Source organism: Phacochoerus africanus, chromosome 11, assembly GCF_016906955.1.
Source record: "Phacochoerus africanus isolate WHEZ1 chromosome 11, ROS_Pafr_v1, whole genome shotgun sequence".
Classification (NCBI taxonomy): Eukaryota; Metazoa; Chordata; class Mammalia; order Artiodactyla; family Suidae; genus Phacochoerus; species Phacochoerus africanus.
In genome coordinates, this window is record NC_062554.1 from 63,138,800 (window position 1) to 63,156,330 (window position 17,531).

Genomic DNA, 17,531 nt, shown 5'->3' on the forward strand with positions numbered 1-17,531 from the left:
TAATGGCACTGGAGAGGATATGGAGAAATTGGAATCTTCATAAATTGCTGGTAGAAATGTAAAATATTATGGCTCCTTTGGAAACAGTTTAGCAATTCTTCAAAATTCTAGATAAAGGAGTTCCCATTGTGGCTTAGTAGGTTAAGAACCCAACATAGTGTCTGTGAGGATGCAAATTCAATCCCTGGCCTCGCTCAGTGTGTTAAGGATCCAGCATTGCTGCAGCATAGTTCACAGATATGGCTCAGATCTGGTGTTGCTGTGACTGTGGTGTGAGCCTGCAGCTACAGCTCTGATTTGACCCCTAGACTGGGAATTTCCATATGCCACAGATATGGCCATTAAAAAAAAAAAAAGCTAAAGTATCATATGCCCCAGCAATCCTACTCCTAGATATGTATCTAAGAGAAAAGAAAATATATGTCCACACAAAAATTTACACATTAATCCAGGTAGTAGCATTGTCCATAATATCCAAAAAGTGGAAACAACCCATACATCTATCAGTGGATGAATGGATAAAAAATTAAGTGTGGTATCCATACAGTGGAATATTATTCAGCAATAAAAATGAATGAGGAGTTCCTGTTGTGGCTCAGAGGAAATGAATCTGACTGGTATCCATGAGGACACAGGTTCAATCCCTGGGCTCAATCAGTGGGTTAAGGACCTGGCATTGTCATGAGCTATGGTGTAGGTCACAGACCCAGCTCGGATCTGGCATTGTTGTGGCTGTGGCGCAGGCCGGCAGCTACAGCTCCAATTCTACCCCTAGCCTGGGAACCTCTATATCCCATGGGTGCAGCCCTAAAAATACAAAAGACAAAAAAATTAATGAAATACTGATGCATGCTACAACACAGTGAACCTTAAAACATTATAAGTGAAAGAAGCCATTCACACCAAAGAAATACAGATTGTATGATTCCATTTTTACTAAATGTTCAGAATCAGCAAATTTATAGCAACAAAAAGCAAATTAGTGGTTGCCTAGAACCTGGGGATGGGAGCCATGTGGAGGGATATTGGGGAGTGATTGCTATTGGGTACAGGAGATCTTTAGGGGGTGATGAAAATGTTCTAAAACTGATTGTGGTAATGGTTGCACAACTCTGTGAATATACTAAAAAAAAAAAACCAAAACACTGAATTAAGAGGTTGAATGGTTAAACCATGTGGTTGCTAAGGGGGAGGAAGAGGGAGGGGATGGATTGGGAGTTTGGGGTTAATGGGGATGTAGACTATTGCCTTTGGAATGGATTAGCAATGAGATCCTGCTATGTAGCACAGGGAACTATGTCTAGTCACTTATGATGGAACATGATAATGTGAGAAAAAAGAATCTATACATGTATGTGTAACTGGGTCACCATGCTGTACAGCAGGAATTTGACAGATCACTGTAAACCAGCTATAATGGGAAAAATAAAAATCATTATATTAAAAAGCAAAAAATTAATTAACTAAATTCAATAAATGAATTGCATAGCATAAGAATTATATTCTAATAAAACTTCCAAAATCTGGTTCAAGGAGCATTTCCTTTCCTCAAACCTGTCATGTATTTATTCCTCTGTATAATTTTCCTACCATTTTAATTAGATTTTGGGAAGGGTAGTAAATATGCTTACTCAATTCACTTGCTTGATCCAGAAGCTCCAGGAGGATTATTTTAAAAGAGAATTGCCACAGAAAATGTAGAGCACATAGCAATTATGTGACTGTATGCAACACACAGGAGATGCAGAGGAGTTCATCCAAACAATAAATCTGCGTCACAGTCAAGGGCTAATAAGACTAGCTTATAGTCAAGGGATAATAAGACTAGTTTAGCTGGTTATTTATATAATGGTCTAAAGCAACTTAATGAGAAAACTTGTCCTCCTGGCTCTGTGCTTCCTGTTCTCAGGGAGTGAGACATGGTTTTAGGAAGAATTTTTCTGTTGAAATATACAATGAAAAGTAAAATGTAAAGAGAAAGAAATACTGGGGCTGATATATACATTGTTCTCATGGAGTAGATATACAGAGCTTAGTGCCTTCCAGAAGTGGCTCAGGGGTGACTCCAGCACCCCAGCCATAAAGATAGGTGCAAAGTATCCACAGCTTTCCATTTTCCTACAGTAACCAGCACACTTTCAAATCCAGTCTAAAGTCTTCTCAGCAGCTTTGTTCCTACCATTGATAGTGTGAATTACAACTGATAATGACAAAATCCAGGATCTTGACCCTAAAACCTTGCAATGAGGACAGTTTACTTCACTCTCACATCCTACTTAGGTATTCTAGCCTCTGTTTGAATACTTACAGTGATAGGGAATTTATTACCTCACGAAACATCTCAGTTTGTATTCGTACAGCATTGTTGCCCAGAAACTTCTTCCTTACACTGAGGCAAACGGCTTTTCTGTAACATTCACAAGTTTGATCCTGAATAGATTTTTGTGTCTACCCAAAATAGACTAAATCTTTTCATACAACAGCCTTTTTTGAGAGTAATTAACATATACTTTTCAAAATATATCCTCTGGGCTAAACATCAAAATTTCTTCAGTGGCTCATTATATGACAAGGTTTTAAAAAGCTCATTAACAAAATATAGTTGATTTACAATGTATTAGTTTCTGGTATACAGCAAAGTGTTCTTTTCCATATTCTTTTCCACTATGGTTTATTAAAGATATTGAATATAGTTCCCTGTGCCCTACAGTAGGATCTTATTGTTTTATCAATTTTATAACATTGTAAATCAACTATACTTCAAATAAATAAATAGTAACCACAAAAAAGAAGCTCATTATTATCTGTTATTCTTTTTTTTTTGTCTTTTTGTCTTTTCTGGGGTCGCGCCCACTGCATATGGAGTTTCCTAGGCCAGGGGTCCAATCAGATCTGTAGCTGCAGCCTATGCCACAGCCACAGCAATGCCAGATCCAAGTCTATGACCTACACCGCAGCTCACTGCAACGCCAGATCCTTAACCCACTGAGCAAGGCCAAGGATCGAACCCAAAACCTCATGGTTTGTAGTCGGTTTCGTTAACCACTGACCCATGACAGGAACTCCTATCCAGTTATTCTTATATTTCCTAGGTTTTTTTTTTTAAAAAAAAAAAAAAAAAAAAAAAAAAAAAGAAGAGTTCCTGTCATGGCTCAGCAGAAATGAATCTGACTAGTAACCATAAGGACGCAGGTTCAGTCCCTAGCCTTGCTCAGTGAGTTAAGAATCTGGCATTGCCGTGAGCTGTGGTGTAGGTCGCAGACGAGGCTCGGATCTGGTATTGCTGTGGCTGTGGCATAGGCCGGCAACTATAGCTTCAGCTCAGCCCCTAACCCAGGAACCTCCACATGCCATAGGTGTGGCCATAAAAAAACAAAACAAACAAACAAAAAAACTTCCTAGTAGCCAAGGCAACCTCGTTTCCAAATCCAAAAAACAAGGATGGATAATAATGTTATAATCCTGAACTAGTGATTCACCAAGTGAATGTAAAAGCATTTTTACACTAAAACGCTTTGTAAAAATAAAATACTATTAGAAAATATATTTTTCCTAGAAGGCAACTTGCCAAAGCATAGTAGAAACTTATAATTCAAAAATGATCTAAGGAACAGCAGCTCTGGAATCATCTGTAATCGTGTTAGAAATGAAGACTCTCAGATCCATCCCATATCTATTAAATCCACATCTGTATTCTAATAAAATCTCCAAGTGTTTCATGCATTAAAGTTTGAGGAGCACTGTAGATTTTCAAATGTGCCTAGACTTTCCTTCAGCAATTCCCCTTTCATGTTTTTATCCTGAGAATATGATATGGTTAAGCATGGAAGAGATGTGCATAAATAGTGTTCATTATAACATTTTCATAATAGCAAAAACTTTGAAGTAATCTAAAGGTTCACTAATAGAAAATTGGCCGGGTGCTTTATGGCTGATTTGTGGATATACCCATTCTCCTCAGGAGGCTTATCGGTTTTTGGCAGATCTAAGTTATCATTTGCCAATCAGGGATGTCTGTGGAGCAAGCTTCTCAGCTAATGATGCAAAAAAAAAAAAAAAAAAAGGCCTGCTCCTAAGTCATCTGCTAGGAGAGAAACAGACCACCTGCCCAAGAGGTCAGTCATTACCCAAGGGTTCAATCGGTTTAAAGAATGCTAGCATATCTTGAGTGTTTTGTTTGTAAATAATACAATTAATTTTGTTTGTAATAATGTAATTATTATATGCAGGATTTTTACTGAGATCATAATTAACTCAAAAAGGGATAGTGAAGATATAACTGGAGAAATGTTTACAGATTAGTTACAAAATTTGTGACCCATATGTAAATGATGTAGCTTATCTTTTTTTTTCCTTAATTAAGAAATGTTTTCAGCTTTTTTGTTCCTTAGTCATTGACCATTGCCAGTGAAGTAATTTTACTCTTGTTATGAAGTTGCTGTATTTATTAGACAGAGAAAAACCTATCATGACCAAATTCAATTTGGGAAATTTCAGGAAAATGATGTTTCCTAAATACCTTATTTTAGGATATCAAACTACACTTCATGTCTCCATTCCAGAGCTTACTTCTCTGCTTTATTTTTCTCCACAGCACCTGCCACCATCTACTCTACTTGTTTATTTTGTTTTATTGATTGATTCTCTGACTCCCTCCACTAGAAAGCAAGCTCCATAAAGGAAAGGAGTTATTGTCTCTTTTGTTCATTGCTGTGTCTACACAGCATTTAGAAAGTATCTGGCACCTAGGAGGTGTTCAACAATGTTTGCTGAATGGTTTGTATTAAAAAAAATTTTTTCAATGTCCTTAGATCCATTTGTCTTTCTGATTGGAGGACAAAATCTCTTTACCTGCATCATTTAGACTATACAGATTACACAAAGGCTTTATAGCCTCTTGATTTAGTCTTCCTCATTAATGGCAGTGCTAGTAACTAAGATTGTAAGCCAAGGTTAAGTTATTCAGTTCTATATCAAAGCAAAAAAGAGGGCAATGGACAGGAAGATATTAGAAGTTCCACTAGATTCATCCTAGCCAGCATGTATGCAAGCAGAAAAATCAGATGATGTATGGGTCTGGATAGGGTAAGCAATATAGGAATAGATAAACACAGTAAGCTAAGGTCTAGAGGTCATCAAGTCTGAGAAAGCCAGGCCAGAACAGGCATGTAAATTCTGTGAGATCATTCATCCAGTCATGGTGATACGCCAGAAATAGTTCCTAAGAATTAGAAATTAGTGTTTGTTAGATGAAAAGTTAATCCATCAACAAATGGAATTCATGCAGCCACTTAAAAAAAAAAAGAAAAGAAAGAAAGAAAGAAAAAGAAAAAGCTTCTATGGGAGTTCCCTGGTAACTCAGTGAATTAAGGATCCCACATTGTCACCACCACTGTGGCTAGGGTCACTGCTGTGGCAAGGGTTTGATCCCTGGCCTGAGAACTTCTCCATGCTGCAAGTGCAGGAAAAAAAAATGCTATAGACATAAAGCTATTGCAAAAATTGTAAAGTGAAAAATCAAGTTGGAAATTATACTTTCTAGTTTTGTTTGTATGTCTGTATACACATATAAAGAAAGATATACAAAAATGTCATCCGTAGTTATAGTGATGTCTGTATGGTGGGATAAAGGATAATTTTAATTTCTTTTTATCTGTCCATAGTTGCTAACTTGTTAATGAACATTGGTTACATCCATTATAGAAAGGACGTATGATATATGTGTATGTGTACAATATTTTTAACTGTAAAGACATTCTATGATTACCCTGGACCTCAGAACACAAGGACTTAATTTCAGGACTCTTAACAAAGACCTTGGAATTTCAGCTGACAGAACGCCAGAGGAGGAATGAGAGCTCCTCCCATTTCTCACAGCCTCCTCCAGCTAGCTATTAAACTGCTTCCAACTGCCTCCCAGCACACAACCAACACACGAAACTACCGTCAGAGAAGGCACTAAAGGGCAAAAACTGAGGTAAGGATGCTAGGTGGGGAAAGCAGGTGAAAAGAAAAAGCTCAGCACTCTGAAGAATGTAACTGAAGATTTGGCTCAAATCCCTAGAACTATGTTATTGAATGAGTTGGCTTTGTTAAATGATTGCTTTTAAATGTTAAGTCAAGGCATAGTAAACAAGGTTTGCAGCAAGGTTCATGACACAACTTAGCTTCTTTCAAGGGAAAGAGGAAACTGGGATTTGACTGGTAAGGCATTTTATTCAATCAGTGCTGCTTATTAAATTACTACTGCTACCACATTTAAAGCCAATTTCTGTCCACACTTTAAGGATTCTCTTACCTTTTGCCTCAGTGAAGCAGCACTAATTGATCAACTCCTTGACAAGATACCATGGCAAAGAAGGTGGCAGTGATTGGAGCTGGAGTCAGTGGCCTGATCTCTCTGAAGTGCTGCGTGGATGAGGGACTTGAACCCACCTGCTTTGAGCAGACTGAAGATATTGGAGGGCTGTGGCGCTTCAAAGTGAGTGAGATCTTCCTGTTTCTTGAGCAGGTTGTGCTGCTCTTGTAGGGCGAATCATACTACTGGTGTGCCTTATCGAGGGATTTCCAAAGCAGTTTTGATAAGATTTATCTCACACTGCTATAAAGAAATGCAGAAATAGGCTAGTGTTCCCAGATCATTACCATCCTCACCCAGGTGGCCAACTCAGGCTGTAAAGAACATTTTCTTATAGATCCAGCAATTGTCTTGCAGCCCAAACTTTTTTGTTATTCTCAAAGCAAAACACTGATATTAGAGAGCATTTTACAAAAATAGAAGTGATAGGCATTCTATTCAGGACACCACTTCTAACCACTGAAAACTTGGTTTTTTAGAGAGTGAGCTCTTATTGCTGTTGACTTTTTTTTCTGACAAACCATGTTTGTTTGCTTGGCTTTCTGATGACCTTCAAGTGTAACTCTAGGAACTTTTTAAGTATATTATTAAATATATTTTATTCATCAAATTTATTCTATGGGCCAAATCCAAATATTGATAATGCTAGCTGTCCTTTGGAATTTGTATAAAAATTAAAAATATAAAAAGATAGACAGCTGTAAAGATTTATAATAATTTCATCCCATAATCTTTTAAGTAAGTAACTAGCTTGCCACCTCCTAGCTGAGAGATAGTGGACAAGTTATTTACATTCTTGTGCCTTAGCATTCTCAGCTGTGTAATGAGAATAATTATAGAAAAGAATGATTATCTCATAGTTCTATTTTGAAGGTGAAGGGAAAGAATTCATGTAAAGAACTGAGAGTACAATGAATATTAGCTACAATAACTCTATCTATATTTTATAGAAAATGAAATGGAAACTGAGGGAGGTTAAGAGACTTGGTCTTGATGATACAGGAATTGACTTTTAAACCTGGGTCTCTATGACTCCCAAGCAGCCCAGCCCCTACTTATAACCCTAACTTTCATTCTTGCTCAAAAAGATTAAAACAAAATTTCATCTCAGAACTCTAGAGCAATTATCTTATGATTATGTATCAGGCATATCCAAGTGAGAAGTTAAAACAGGTGGGAACACTCCAGACAGATGTGAAAGATGTGAGTGCATAAAAGCAGACTCTCATATCAGCAGGGACCAGCCAAATGGCTCTCCCTACAAGCTGACCATTCGGGAGGTGGCAAGAACATCTAGTATATGTGCTTTCCTAGCACAAACAGAATCTCATGCCAAAAGAAATTTTCTAACTTTAGGTTTCCTAAATGTATATAATTATAAGACACACTTAGAGGGTTTCTTAAAGATACAGATTCTTGAACATCAGCCCAGACTTCCTGAATCAAAATCTTCTGAGAAACAGAAATCTATTTTTAACAAGAGTCCCATGTGAATTCTATGATGAGTTTGACAAACATTGCTCAAATTCCAAAAAAAAAAAAAAAAATCTGTTTATTCAACCATTTAAGCACACTCCTAGCTAATGATGGAGAAGTTGATCCTTATATGGAACAAACTACTTTGCCAAGAGGAAACTGGAAAACAGCTTTAATCACATTCATTCCTTATCAAGAACTGATCATTAGAATCATAATAGCTTTACCTAAGAAGGCGATGTGACTAAATGGTCATTCCTGTCTTAAACAAAGATGTGTTATTTTGTTCACTCTGGATTCACATAGAGATTTCATTTGGGATCTTCCCCCACCTCCTCACCAGGTAGATTTTTTTCACCTAAGGAAGAAACATGAAATTTCAACTAATTCTGTTTAATGATAAATTTGTCATTACTTTATTACCTGATTTTGGATTTAATATTGAAGAGCTAAATGACCCTTATTTTAATTATCATTAACCTGGAAGCAGAAGAGTAAGAATTATTTTGGGATGATCTGTCAAAAGTATGGCTTGGTGGGTTGAAGGGTACAAGATGGTAGTGTAGGAAGATTCTGAACTCACAACAAATCCATAGCTACATATGGATTTCCCTCTGTGAAGTATCTGAAAATAAGCTGAATAGCTCCTCCTCAACAAAATTTAAGGGGGCCACATTTAGATGGGTAGGAGAGATAGAGATGCGATCTTGCCACAAACTCTACCCTTGGCAATGCAATCCGCAAGTGGGAGGGGTCTCATGAATAGAGAGCTTCTCTCTGAAGAGCAAGGGGTTTATGCCTTGTATCAGGCTCCCCAGCCCTTGAGACCTGCACTGGAGAGATGAGCCTCCAAAATGTCTGGCTTTGAAAACTAAAAGGGTTTGCATCCAAAGGAACTTTAGACCTATAAGGAAAAGAGATTCTGCTCTTAAAGGGCTCACACATAGACTCACTCATCCTAGGACCCCACACAAAAACAGCAGTTTGGGAAGTGCCTAGAATATATGTGAAAAAGATGAAATTACTGGTCTTGGAGAACTTTTTTGGACTATCAATGGAGATGGAGGCACTGGTGAGCACCATCTTTATATTCTCCCTACCTTGCTAGCACCAGCACTAGCAGGCACTATTTTTGCACTCTTCCTCTTACTGCTGCACTGGTTGATGTGCCCTGCCCCTGCACTGCTTTCTTGGTCCTACCAAAGATAGCCAAGCAAGTACCCTGTCCCCAAGCCACTCCCAGCGCCCCACCAAAACTGGTAGGCATGTACAAACAACACAGTGGCTGCCACTAGAGTGGAGGCCAGTACAGGGATTGTGTTCTGCAATACCCACCCCCACCCCAGTCTAAAAAAAGAAAATCAGAGAGAGAGAGAGTTCTTGATACCTCAACAACTGGAACCTATTTTTTTTTAAATCAGACTACAATCAGGAAGGCTTGAAAGACAACCAAGAGTTGAATGATAAATGGCAAAGTTAAATGATAAGTTTCATCTTTTACACAAGGCCACTGCTTCAATACTAGGAGAGATAGCTGTTTCACCTAATACATAGATACAAACACAGAGAGCCTAGCAAAATGAGGAGATAGAGGAATATGCTCCATATGAAAGAACAATAAAAACCTCAGAAAAAAATCTTCATGAAACAGAGATAAATAATTTATATAAAAAGAATTAAAGGTAAAGGTCATAAAGATGCCAACTGAACTCAGGAAAAGAATGAACACAGAAAGAACTTCAGCAAAGGGATAGAAGATGTACAAAATTGCAAAAGAGAAGTCACAGAATTGAAGAATACAATAACTAAACTAAAAAATACACTAGAGAGTTCAGCAGCAGACTAGATGAAGTAAACAAAAAATTAATGATCTGGGGGACAGGGCTGTGGAACTCACCAAAACAGATCAGCAAAAAGAAAAAGAATTTAAAGAGTGAAGATGGCTTAAGGGACCTATGGGACAATATCAAATGGAGTAACATTTGCATTATAGAGGTCCCAGGAGAAGAGAGAGAGAAAGGCACAGAATACTTACTTGAAGAAATAATGGCTGAAAATATCCCTAGCCTGAAGAAGGAAACAGTCATCTATCTGAATGGCTATCATCAAAAACAAAAACAAAAAACAAGCAAAAAAAACCCCACAAATAATAAATGTTGGTTGTTTGTGGAGGATGTGGAGAAAACACTTGTATACTTACAATGAAAATTGATATAGCCACTGTGGAAAACAGTATAGAAGTTTCACAAAAAAACTAGAAATAGAATTACCATATGACCCAGCAATTCCATTCCTGGGTATTTATCTGAAAAACAAAACAAAAATAAAAACACTAATTCAAAAAGACACATGCACCCCAATGTTCATAGCAGTGCTATTTACAATTGCAAAGATATGGAAGCAATCTAAGTATCCACCAACAGATGAACGGATAAATAATGTGTGTGTGTGTGTGTGTGTGAGAGAGAGAGAGAGAGAGAGAGAGAGAGAGAGAGAGAAAGAGGAAGAGGTACAACAGAATATTATTCAGCCATAAAAAGAATAAAATCTTGTCATTTGCAGAGATATGGATGGACTCAGAAGGTATTAGGCTAAGAGAAATGTCAGACAGAGAAAAACACTGCATGCCATCACTTACATGCAGAAACTAAAAAATAAAACAAAATAGTGAATATAACAAACAAATAGGTTTACAGATATAGAGAACTAGCAGTTACCACTGGGGAGGCATAAGGGGAAGAAAGGGTAGGGATTGAGGTGTTCCCATCAAGGCTCAGTGGTTAACAAACCCAACTAGCATCCATGAGGACATAGGTTCAATCCCTGGCCTTGCTCAGTGCATTAAGGATCCAGTGTTGCCATGAGCTGTGGTGTAGTTTGCAGACACAACTCAGATCCCACATTGCTGTGGCTCTGGCATAGGCCAGTGGCTACAGCTCCAATTGGACCCCTAACAGCTCCAAGTGGACCCATAGCTTGGGAACATCCACATGCCATGGGTGTGGCCCTAAAAAGACAAAATAAATAAATAAATAGGGTAGGGAATTAAGAGGTACAAATTATTAGCTGCAAGCTTACATTGTACAATATAAGGAATGTAGCAAATATAATTATAATGGAGTATAATCTTTAAAAATTGTGAGAATCGCTATGGTATACACCTGAAACTTACATAATATTATATATCAAATGTCTCAATTTCAGAAAAAAAATTTAAACAAAAGTGGTAAAACTCTGCAATAATTAGTTAAAGGATACACAAAATAAAAATATGTAAAATGTGACATTGAAACATAAAATGTGGAGGAAGGGGTAAGATGTAGAATTTTAGAATGTGTTCAAATTTAACTTGCTGTCAACTTACAACAGATCATTATATATGCAGGCTGTTATATGTGAACCTCACAATAACCATTATGCAAATCCTATAGTAGTTACAGAAAAGATCATGAGAAAGGAACCTGAGCATAACATTATAGAAAGTCATCAAACAAAGGGAAAAAGAAAGAGAAGAAGAAAGGAACAGAGATGAACTAAAACAGCCAGAAAACAATTTTAAAATGGCAATAAATATATTCCTATCAGTAATTATTGTAACTATAAATAAATTGGCCAATTTAGAGACATGAAGTAACTGAATGGATAAAACAGTAAGACCCATCTATATGCTGCCTACAAGAGAATCACTTTAAATGCAAGAACGCACACAGACTAAAAGTAAAACGATGAAAAAATAAATTTCATGCAAATGGAAACTAAAAATCTGGGGTACCTATACCTATATCAGAAAAAATAAAATTTAAAACAAAGACTATAATAAAAGACAAAGAAGGTCATTACATAATGATAAAGAGTCAACCCAGCAAAAACAAACAAAAAAAACAATTATATAACATTCGTAAATATCTATGCACCCAACATAGGGGCACCTAAATATATAAAGCAAATATTAACAGATCTAAGGAAAAAAAATTTACAACAGCACAGTAATACTAGGGAGTTTAATACCCCACTTATATAAATAGATAGATCATCCAGACAGAAAAAGCAGTAAGAAAATATTGGCCTTAAATAATACATTAAATCAGAGACTTAAAAGATATATATGAGACATTCCATCCAAAAGCAGCAGAATACCCATTTTTCTCAAGATCATATGGGATATTTTCCAAGATAGATCATATGTCAGGCCACAAAACAATTTTCAATAAATTTAAGATGACTGAAATTATAGCAAACATCTTTTCTGATCATAATGACATAAAACTAGAAATCAACTATAAGAAGAAAATGAAAAATCATGAATATGTGGAAATTAAATATGCTACTGATAATCAATGGGTCAATGAAGAAATTAAAGGAGAAATCAGAAAATACCTTGAGGAAAATGAAAACAAAAATATAGCATACCAAAACCGATGGGATGCAGCAAAAGCAGTACTAAGATGGAAATACAGACCTACCTCAAGAAACAAGAAAAACCTCAAATAAACAATCTAGCTTTACACCAAAAGGAACAAAAAAAAAAAAAAAAGAGCAAATGAAACCCAAAGTTAGTAGAAAAAAAGGAAATAATAAAGATCAGAGTGGAAATAAATGAGAGACTGAAAAGACAATAGGAAAAATAAACAAAAGAGCTAATTCTTTGAAAAATAAAATTGACAAACATTTAGCTAAAATTCACTAAGAAAAAAAAAAGAGGGCTCAAATGCGTAAAATGAAAAATAAAGAGAAGTTAACAACTGATATCAAAGAAGTACAAAGGATTATTAAAAACTGCTGTGAATAAATTATATGCCAACAAATTGGACAAACTAGTAAATATGAATAAATTCCTAGAAACATATTTTTCCAAGAGTGAATCACAAAGAAACAAAAAATCTGAACAGACTGGTTAGTAGTAAGGAAATTGAATCAGTATTTAAAAAGAAAAACTGTGAACAAAACAAAGTTCAGGACCAAATGGCTTCACAGGTAAACTCTATAAAGCATTCCAAAAATATTTAATACCTATTCTTTTCAAATTCTACCAAAGAAAAAATGTAAGAGAAGGGAATACCTCCAAACTCATTTTGGTATCAGGGTAGTGCTGACCTCAGCCAAAACCAGATACCAAAACCAGACAAGAACACCACAAAAAAAAAAAAAAAAGAAAGAAAGAAAGAAAAGAAAATTATGGACTTATATCCCAAATAAACATAGATGCAAAAATCCTCAAATAAATTATTAGCACAATGATTCAACAATATATTAAAAAGATCATAAACTATGGTTAAGTGGGATTTATCCTAGGTATCTAAAGATAGTTAAACATATGCAAATCAATCAGTTAACAAAATGAAGAATAAAAATGATATGATCATTTCAATAGATACAGAAAAAATTTGGTCAAGATTCTATATCCATTTATCATAAAAACTCTCAACAAAGTGGGATTAGATGGAACATAATAAAGGCTGTATGACAAGCCCAGAGCTAATGTCATATTCAATGGCAAAAAGCTGAAATATTTTCCTTTAAAATCAATACAAGGATGTCCACTATTGCTACTTTTATTCAACATTGTACTGTTCTAACTAGATCAATTAGTTAGGAAAAAGAAAAAAAAAAGGCATCCAAATTGGAAAAGAAGTAAAATTGTAACTACTTGTAGATTACAGGATTTTATATAGAATAGAGTATATATGTTTGTGTATGTATATATCACACCTAAAAGACTCCACCAAAAAAATGTTAGAAGTAATAAACAAATTCAGTAAAGTTCTGAGTAATTATTATACAGAAATCTGTATGTTTTTATATGCAAAGAATGAATTATCAGAAAGAAATTAAGAAAAAATCCAATTTATAATAACATCGCCAAGAATAAAATACCTAAGATCACATTTAACCAAGAAATTGAAACACCTGTACATTGAAAACTGTAAGACACTCATGAAAAACATTGAAGATGACACAAATAAATGGAAAGATATCCCATGCTCACAGATTGGAAAAATTAATATTAAAATGTTCATATTACTCAAAGCAATCTAAGGATTTTGTGCAATCCCTATCAAAATTCCAGTGTTATTTTTCAAAGAAAAAGAACAAACAATCCCAAAATTTGTTTAGAACCACAAAATATTCCAAATAGCCAAAGCAATTTTGAGAAGGAAAAGCAAAGCTAGAGGCATCATACTCCCTGGTTTCAGACTACTACAGGATAGCATGGCATTGGCATAAACACAAGCACATAAACTAACTGAACAGAACAAAGAGCTCAGAAATAAACCCACACACAAATGGTCAATTTATGATGAAGGAGTCAAGAATATGCAATGAGAAAAGAATAGTTTCTTCAGTAAGTGGTGTTGGAAAACTGGATATCCACTGCAAAAGACTGAAATTGGATCACTATCTTACACCATACACAAAAATTAACTCAGAATGGATCAAAGACTTGAACATAACACCAGAAACTATAAAACTCCTAAAAGAAAACAGAGGCAGTAAGCTCCTTTACATCAGTCTTGATGATTTTTTTGGTTCTGATTCAAAAACAATTTTAACAAAAAATTGCATCAAAATAAAAAGCTTCTGCACAGTGAAGGAAACCATCAACAAAATAAAAAGGCAACCCGCTGAATGGGAGAAGATATTTGAAAATCATATATCTGGTAAGGGTTTAATATCCAAAATATATAAACACTCATACAACTCAATTAAAAAAAAGACAAAAAAATCAAAATTTTTTAAATGGGCAGAGAATCTGAATAGATACTTTTCCAAATAAAACATCCACATGACCAACAGGCACATAAAAATATGTTCAATGTGACTAATCATTAGGGAAATGCAAATCAAAAACACAATGAGATTTCACCTCCCATGGTTCAGAATGGCTCTTATCAAAAGGACAAGAAATAACGAGGGTTGGCAAGAATGTGAAGGAAAGGAAATTCTTGTGCACTGCTGGTGGATTGTAAAATGGCACAGTCACTATGGAAAACAGTATGGAGGTTCCCCAAAATATTAAAATAAAACTTCTAAATGATCCAAGAATTCCACTTCTGGGTATTTATCTGAAGAATACTAGCTGGAAAAGATAATGCACCCTATCTTCATTGCAGCATTATTTACAATGGCCAAGACAGGGAAACAATGTAAGTTTCCATCAAGGGATGAATGGATAAAGAAGATGTGGTATATGTTGGAATACTGAGTTTTATTTTTAAAAGAATGAAATCTTGCCATTTGCAGTAATGTGGATGGACCTAGCGGGTATTGCGGTAAGTAAAAATAAGTCAGAGAAGGACAAATACCACAATCATTTCACTTACATGTGGAATCTAAAAAGGCAAACAATGAAAGATAATATAAAAAAGGAAATACGTATGTCTGTATAACTGGGTCACTTTGCTGTACATCAGAAATCAACAGAATATTGTAAATCAACCAAAATAAAAATTTTTGAAAAAATAAAAATGAAGAAAAACTAAAAAAAGAGGCAAAAATTTCCAGTTATAAATGTCATAGGATATAACAAAGAGCATAATAACTATAAACAATAATATTGTATTGCAAATTTAAAAGTTACTAAGAAAGTAAATCTTAAAAGTTCTTATCTCAAGGAAAAACTTTATAACTTTGTGTTGTGACAGATGGGACATAGACACTGGTGATCATTTCACAATGCATACAAATGATAACAAATGTTAAATATTATATTATATATCTGAAACTAATATGTTTTATGTCAATTATACTTCAAATTTTACATGAATTTGATGAATTCCAAGAAGATTGTTTTGGCCCCCAAATATTTCTCCTGCTATTATATTCCTAGTGTCTAAAATTTCATATGAGATACATTCTATGGGCTAGAAAAGTTAGATTAAAACTTGAATTAAGGCTTATTTAGATATAAATGGTTTAAGTATACAACTCCCTAGAACTTGTAAAAATATCACATTGCAAACCTCTCTTAAAACTATATCCAATAGAGAAATGTAAGCAGTTTCTCTACCTAAAGATGACAAAGAAGTCCTCACTGCAAAATTTCACAGGCTGCCAATAGGATCATGCAAAGGTCTTGATTTGCAGGTGATTGTATTGCCAAAGGGAGGAAGTGCTAAAAAAGACACTGGGAGCCTCCATACCCACTTTGAGGGAAACTTCACCTCTTCAGAACTCTAACCTAGAATCAATTTGAAAATAGGTTATTCTTTAATTTCTACATTTACACACAATTTTTAAAGATTATTTAACACAGTTAGTGATGGCACAATAAAGCAGAATTTAAGAATTCCTGTCCCATGCCCATCTCAGATGGTGCTGAATTCTTCCCAAAGGTTCTCTAGCACCTCCTAGTGGCAGCTTTGGAACATGGTGAGGGTAGGTAATTAACATTTTTTGTATTTTCTAGCAATGGGAAGGACTTGCCACACATCATCTCATTTTTCTTCACGTACTCCTAGGAAGTAGGTGTTATGATCATCCTCACTTACACATGAAGAGGAAACTAAGACTTGGGATAAAGAGCTTGCCCAGGGGAACATATGTAGTGGAAAAAGAACAAAAATTAAGGTCTGTTAAGATGCCTGAGACCTCACACTTAATAGCTTTACTGAGGTATTGAGAGAGGAGAGCATGATCTTCCTTCAGCCACTAGCTTGCTCTGCCTCCTTTGTTGTTTCTAATACATGTGCTCATGTGGAAGTTACCAATATATGTTGTTGTTTTTTTCTTTCTTTCACATTTGGACATAAATGTCTTTTCCCAGCTCCATATTCTCAATTATTTTAATTAATCTTCATGTAATAGTTCCTAAACATCTCTTCACCTTGGTTTCCTTCCTCTAGACTCAACCTTAAATATCACTTTCTCTCTTAAAATGTGACTCCCCTGAGACTCAATATTTCAAACCATCTTCATAACATATATATTTTTCAGAACCAAAGAGGTGCTTGGCACTGCTTTAGATAATGAAGAAGTCATTATCTTCATAATCACTGCCCTCAAAAAATTTATACTCAGTGGGTCTGGCAATTGCCCACTACAGCTTATGGTTCACTTGATTTGGACACCTCTGTTAAAACAGTTTAATGCTGCACTAGCTTTTTCAGTATTTGAAAAAAAAATCTATTAGGTAATTATCTTCATATGAATTCTCATTTTGTATTCACAATACTCCCTAACTTAGTTATTATTAATTCCAACTAAAGATGAGAACACCAAAGATAAATGGCTTACCCATAGTGACCCATGGTAGATGATAGGTTTAGAGCCAGCCACAATATTGAGATTAAACCTACATAGGTTCACTGTCATATTTCAAATCACATAACTCTAATCATTTATACAGAACTTGGGATCAATTAAAACCCCTGTACATTTTTCATTTGAACAAATTATGATTCAATTCCTAATTATAGGAACTCACATTTGTGCATATTAAACACTATTTAGTTGATTTTATCCTTAGCCATGTTTATTTGAAGTTTCAATCCTCTGTCAAATTTGCTATGTGAGACAATGAAATTAGAACTTCTCCTCATAGCCTATATAAAAGTAAAATCAAAATGGATTAAAGACCTAACTGTAAAACCTAAAACCATAAAACTCTTAGAACATAAGCAGAGTACTTTTTGACATAAATCATAGCAATATTTTTTCAATCTGTTTCCTAAAGCAAAAGAAATAAAAGCAAAAATAA

General features: G+C 35.1%; 1 protein-coding gene across 1 annotated transcript in view; it reads left to right on the forward strand.

Moving 5' to 3' along the window:
- The first annotated feature begins 5,888 nt into the window (after positions 1-5,888).
- Positions 5,889-17,531, forward strand: part of FMO2 (flavin containing dimethylaniline monoxygenase 2) — a 35,893-nt gene continuing 24,250 nt past the window's right edge. Inside the window, exons 1-2 of the mRNA XM_047752754.1 lie at positions 5,889-5,977; positions 6,311-6,481. Coding sequence (XP_047608710.1) covers positions 6,350-6,481 — 132 coding nt within the window. The 5' untranslated portion in view covers positions 5,889-5,977; positions 6,311-6,349. The remainder of the gene's footprint in view (positions 5,978-6,310; positions 6,482-17,531) is intronic.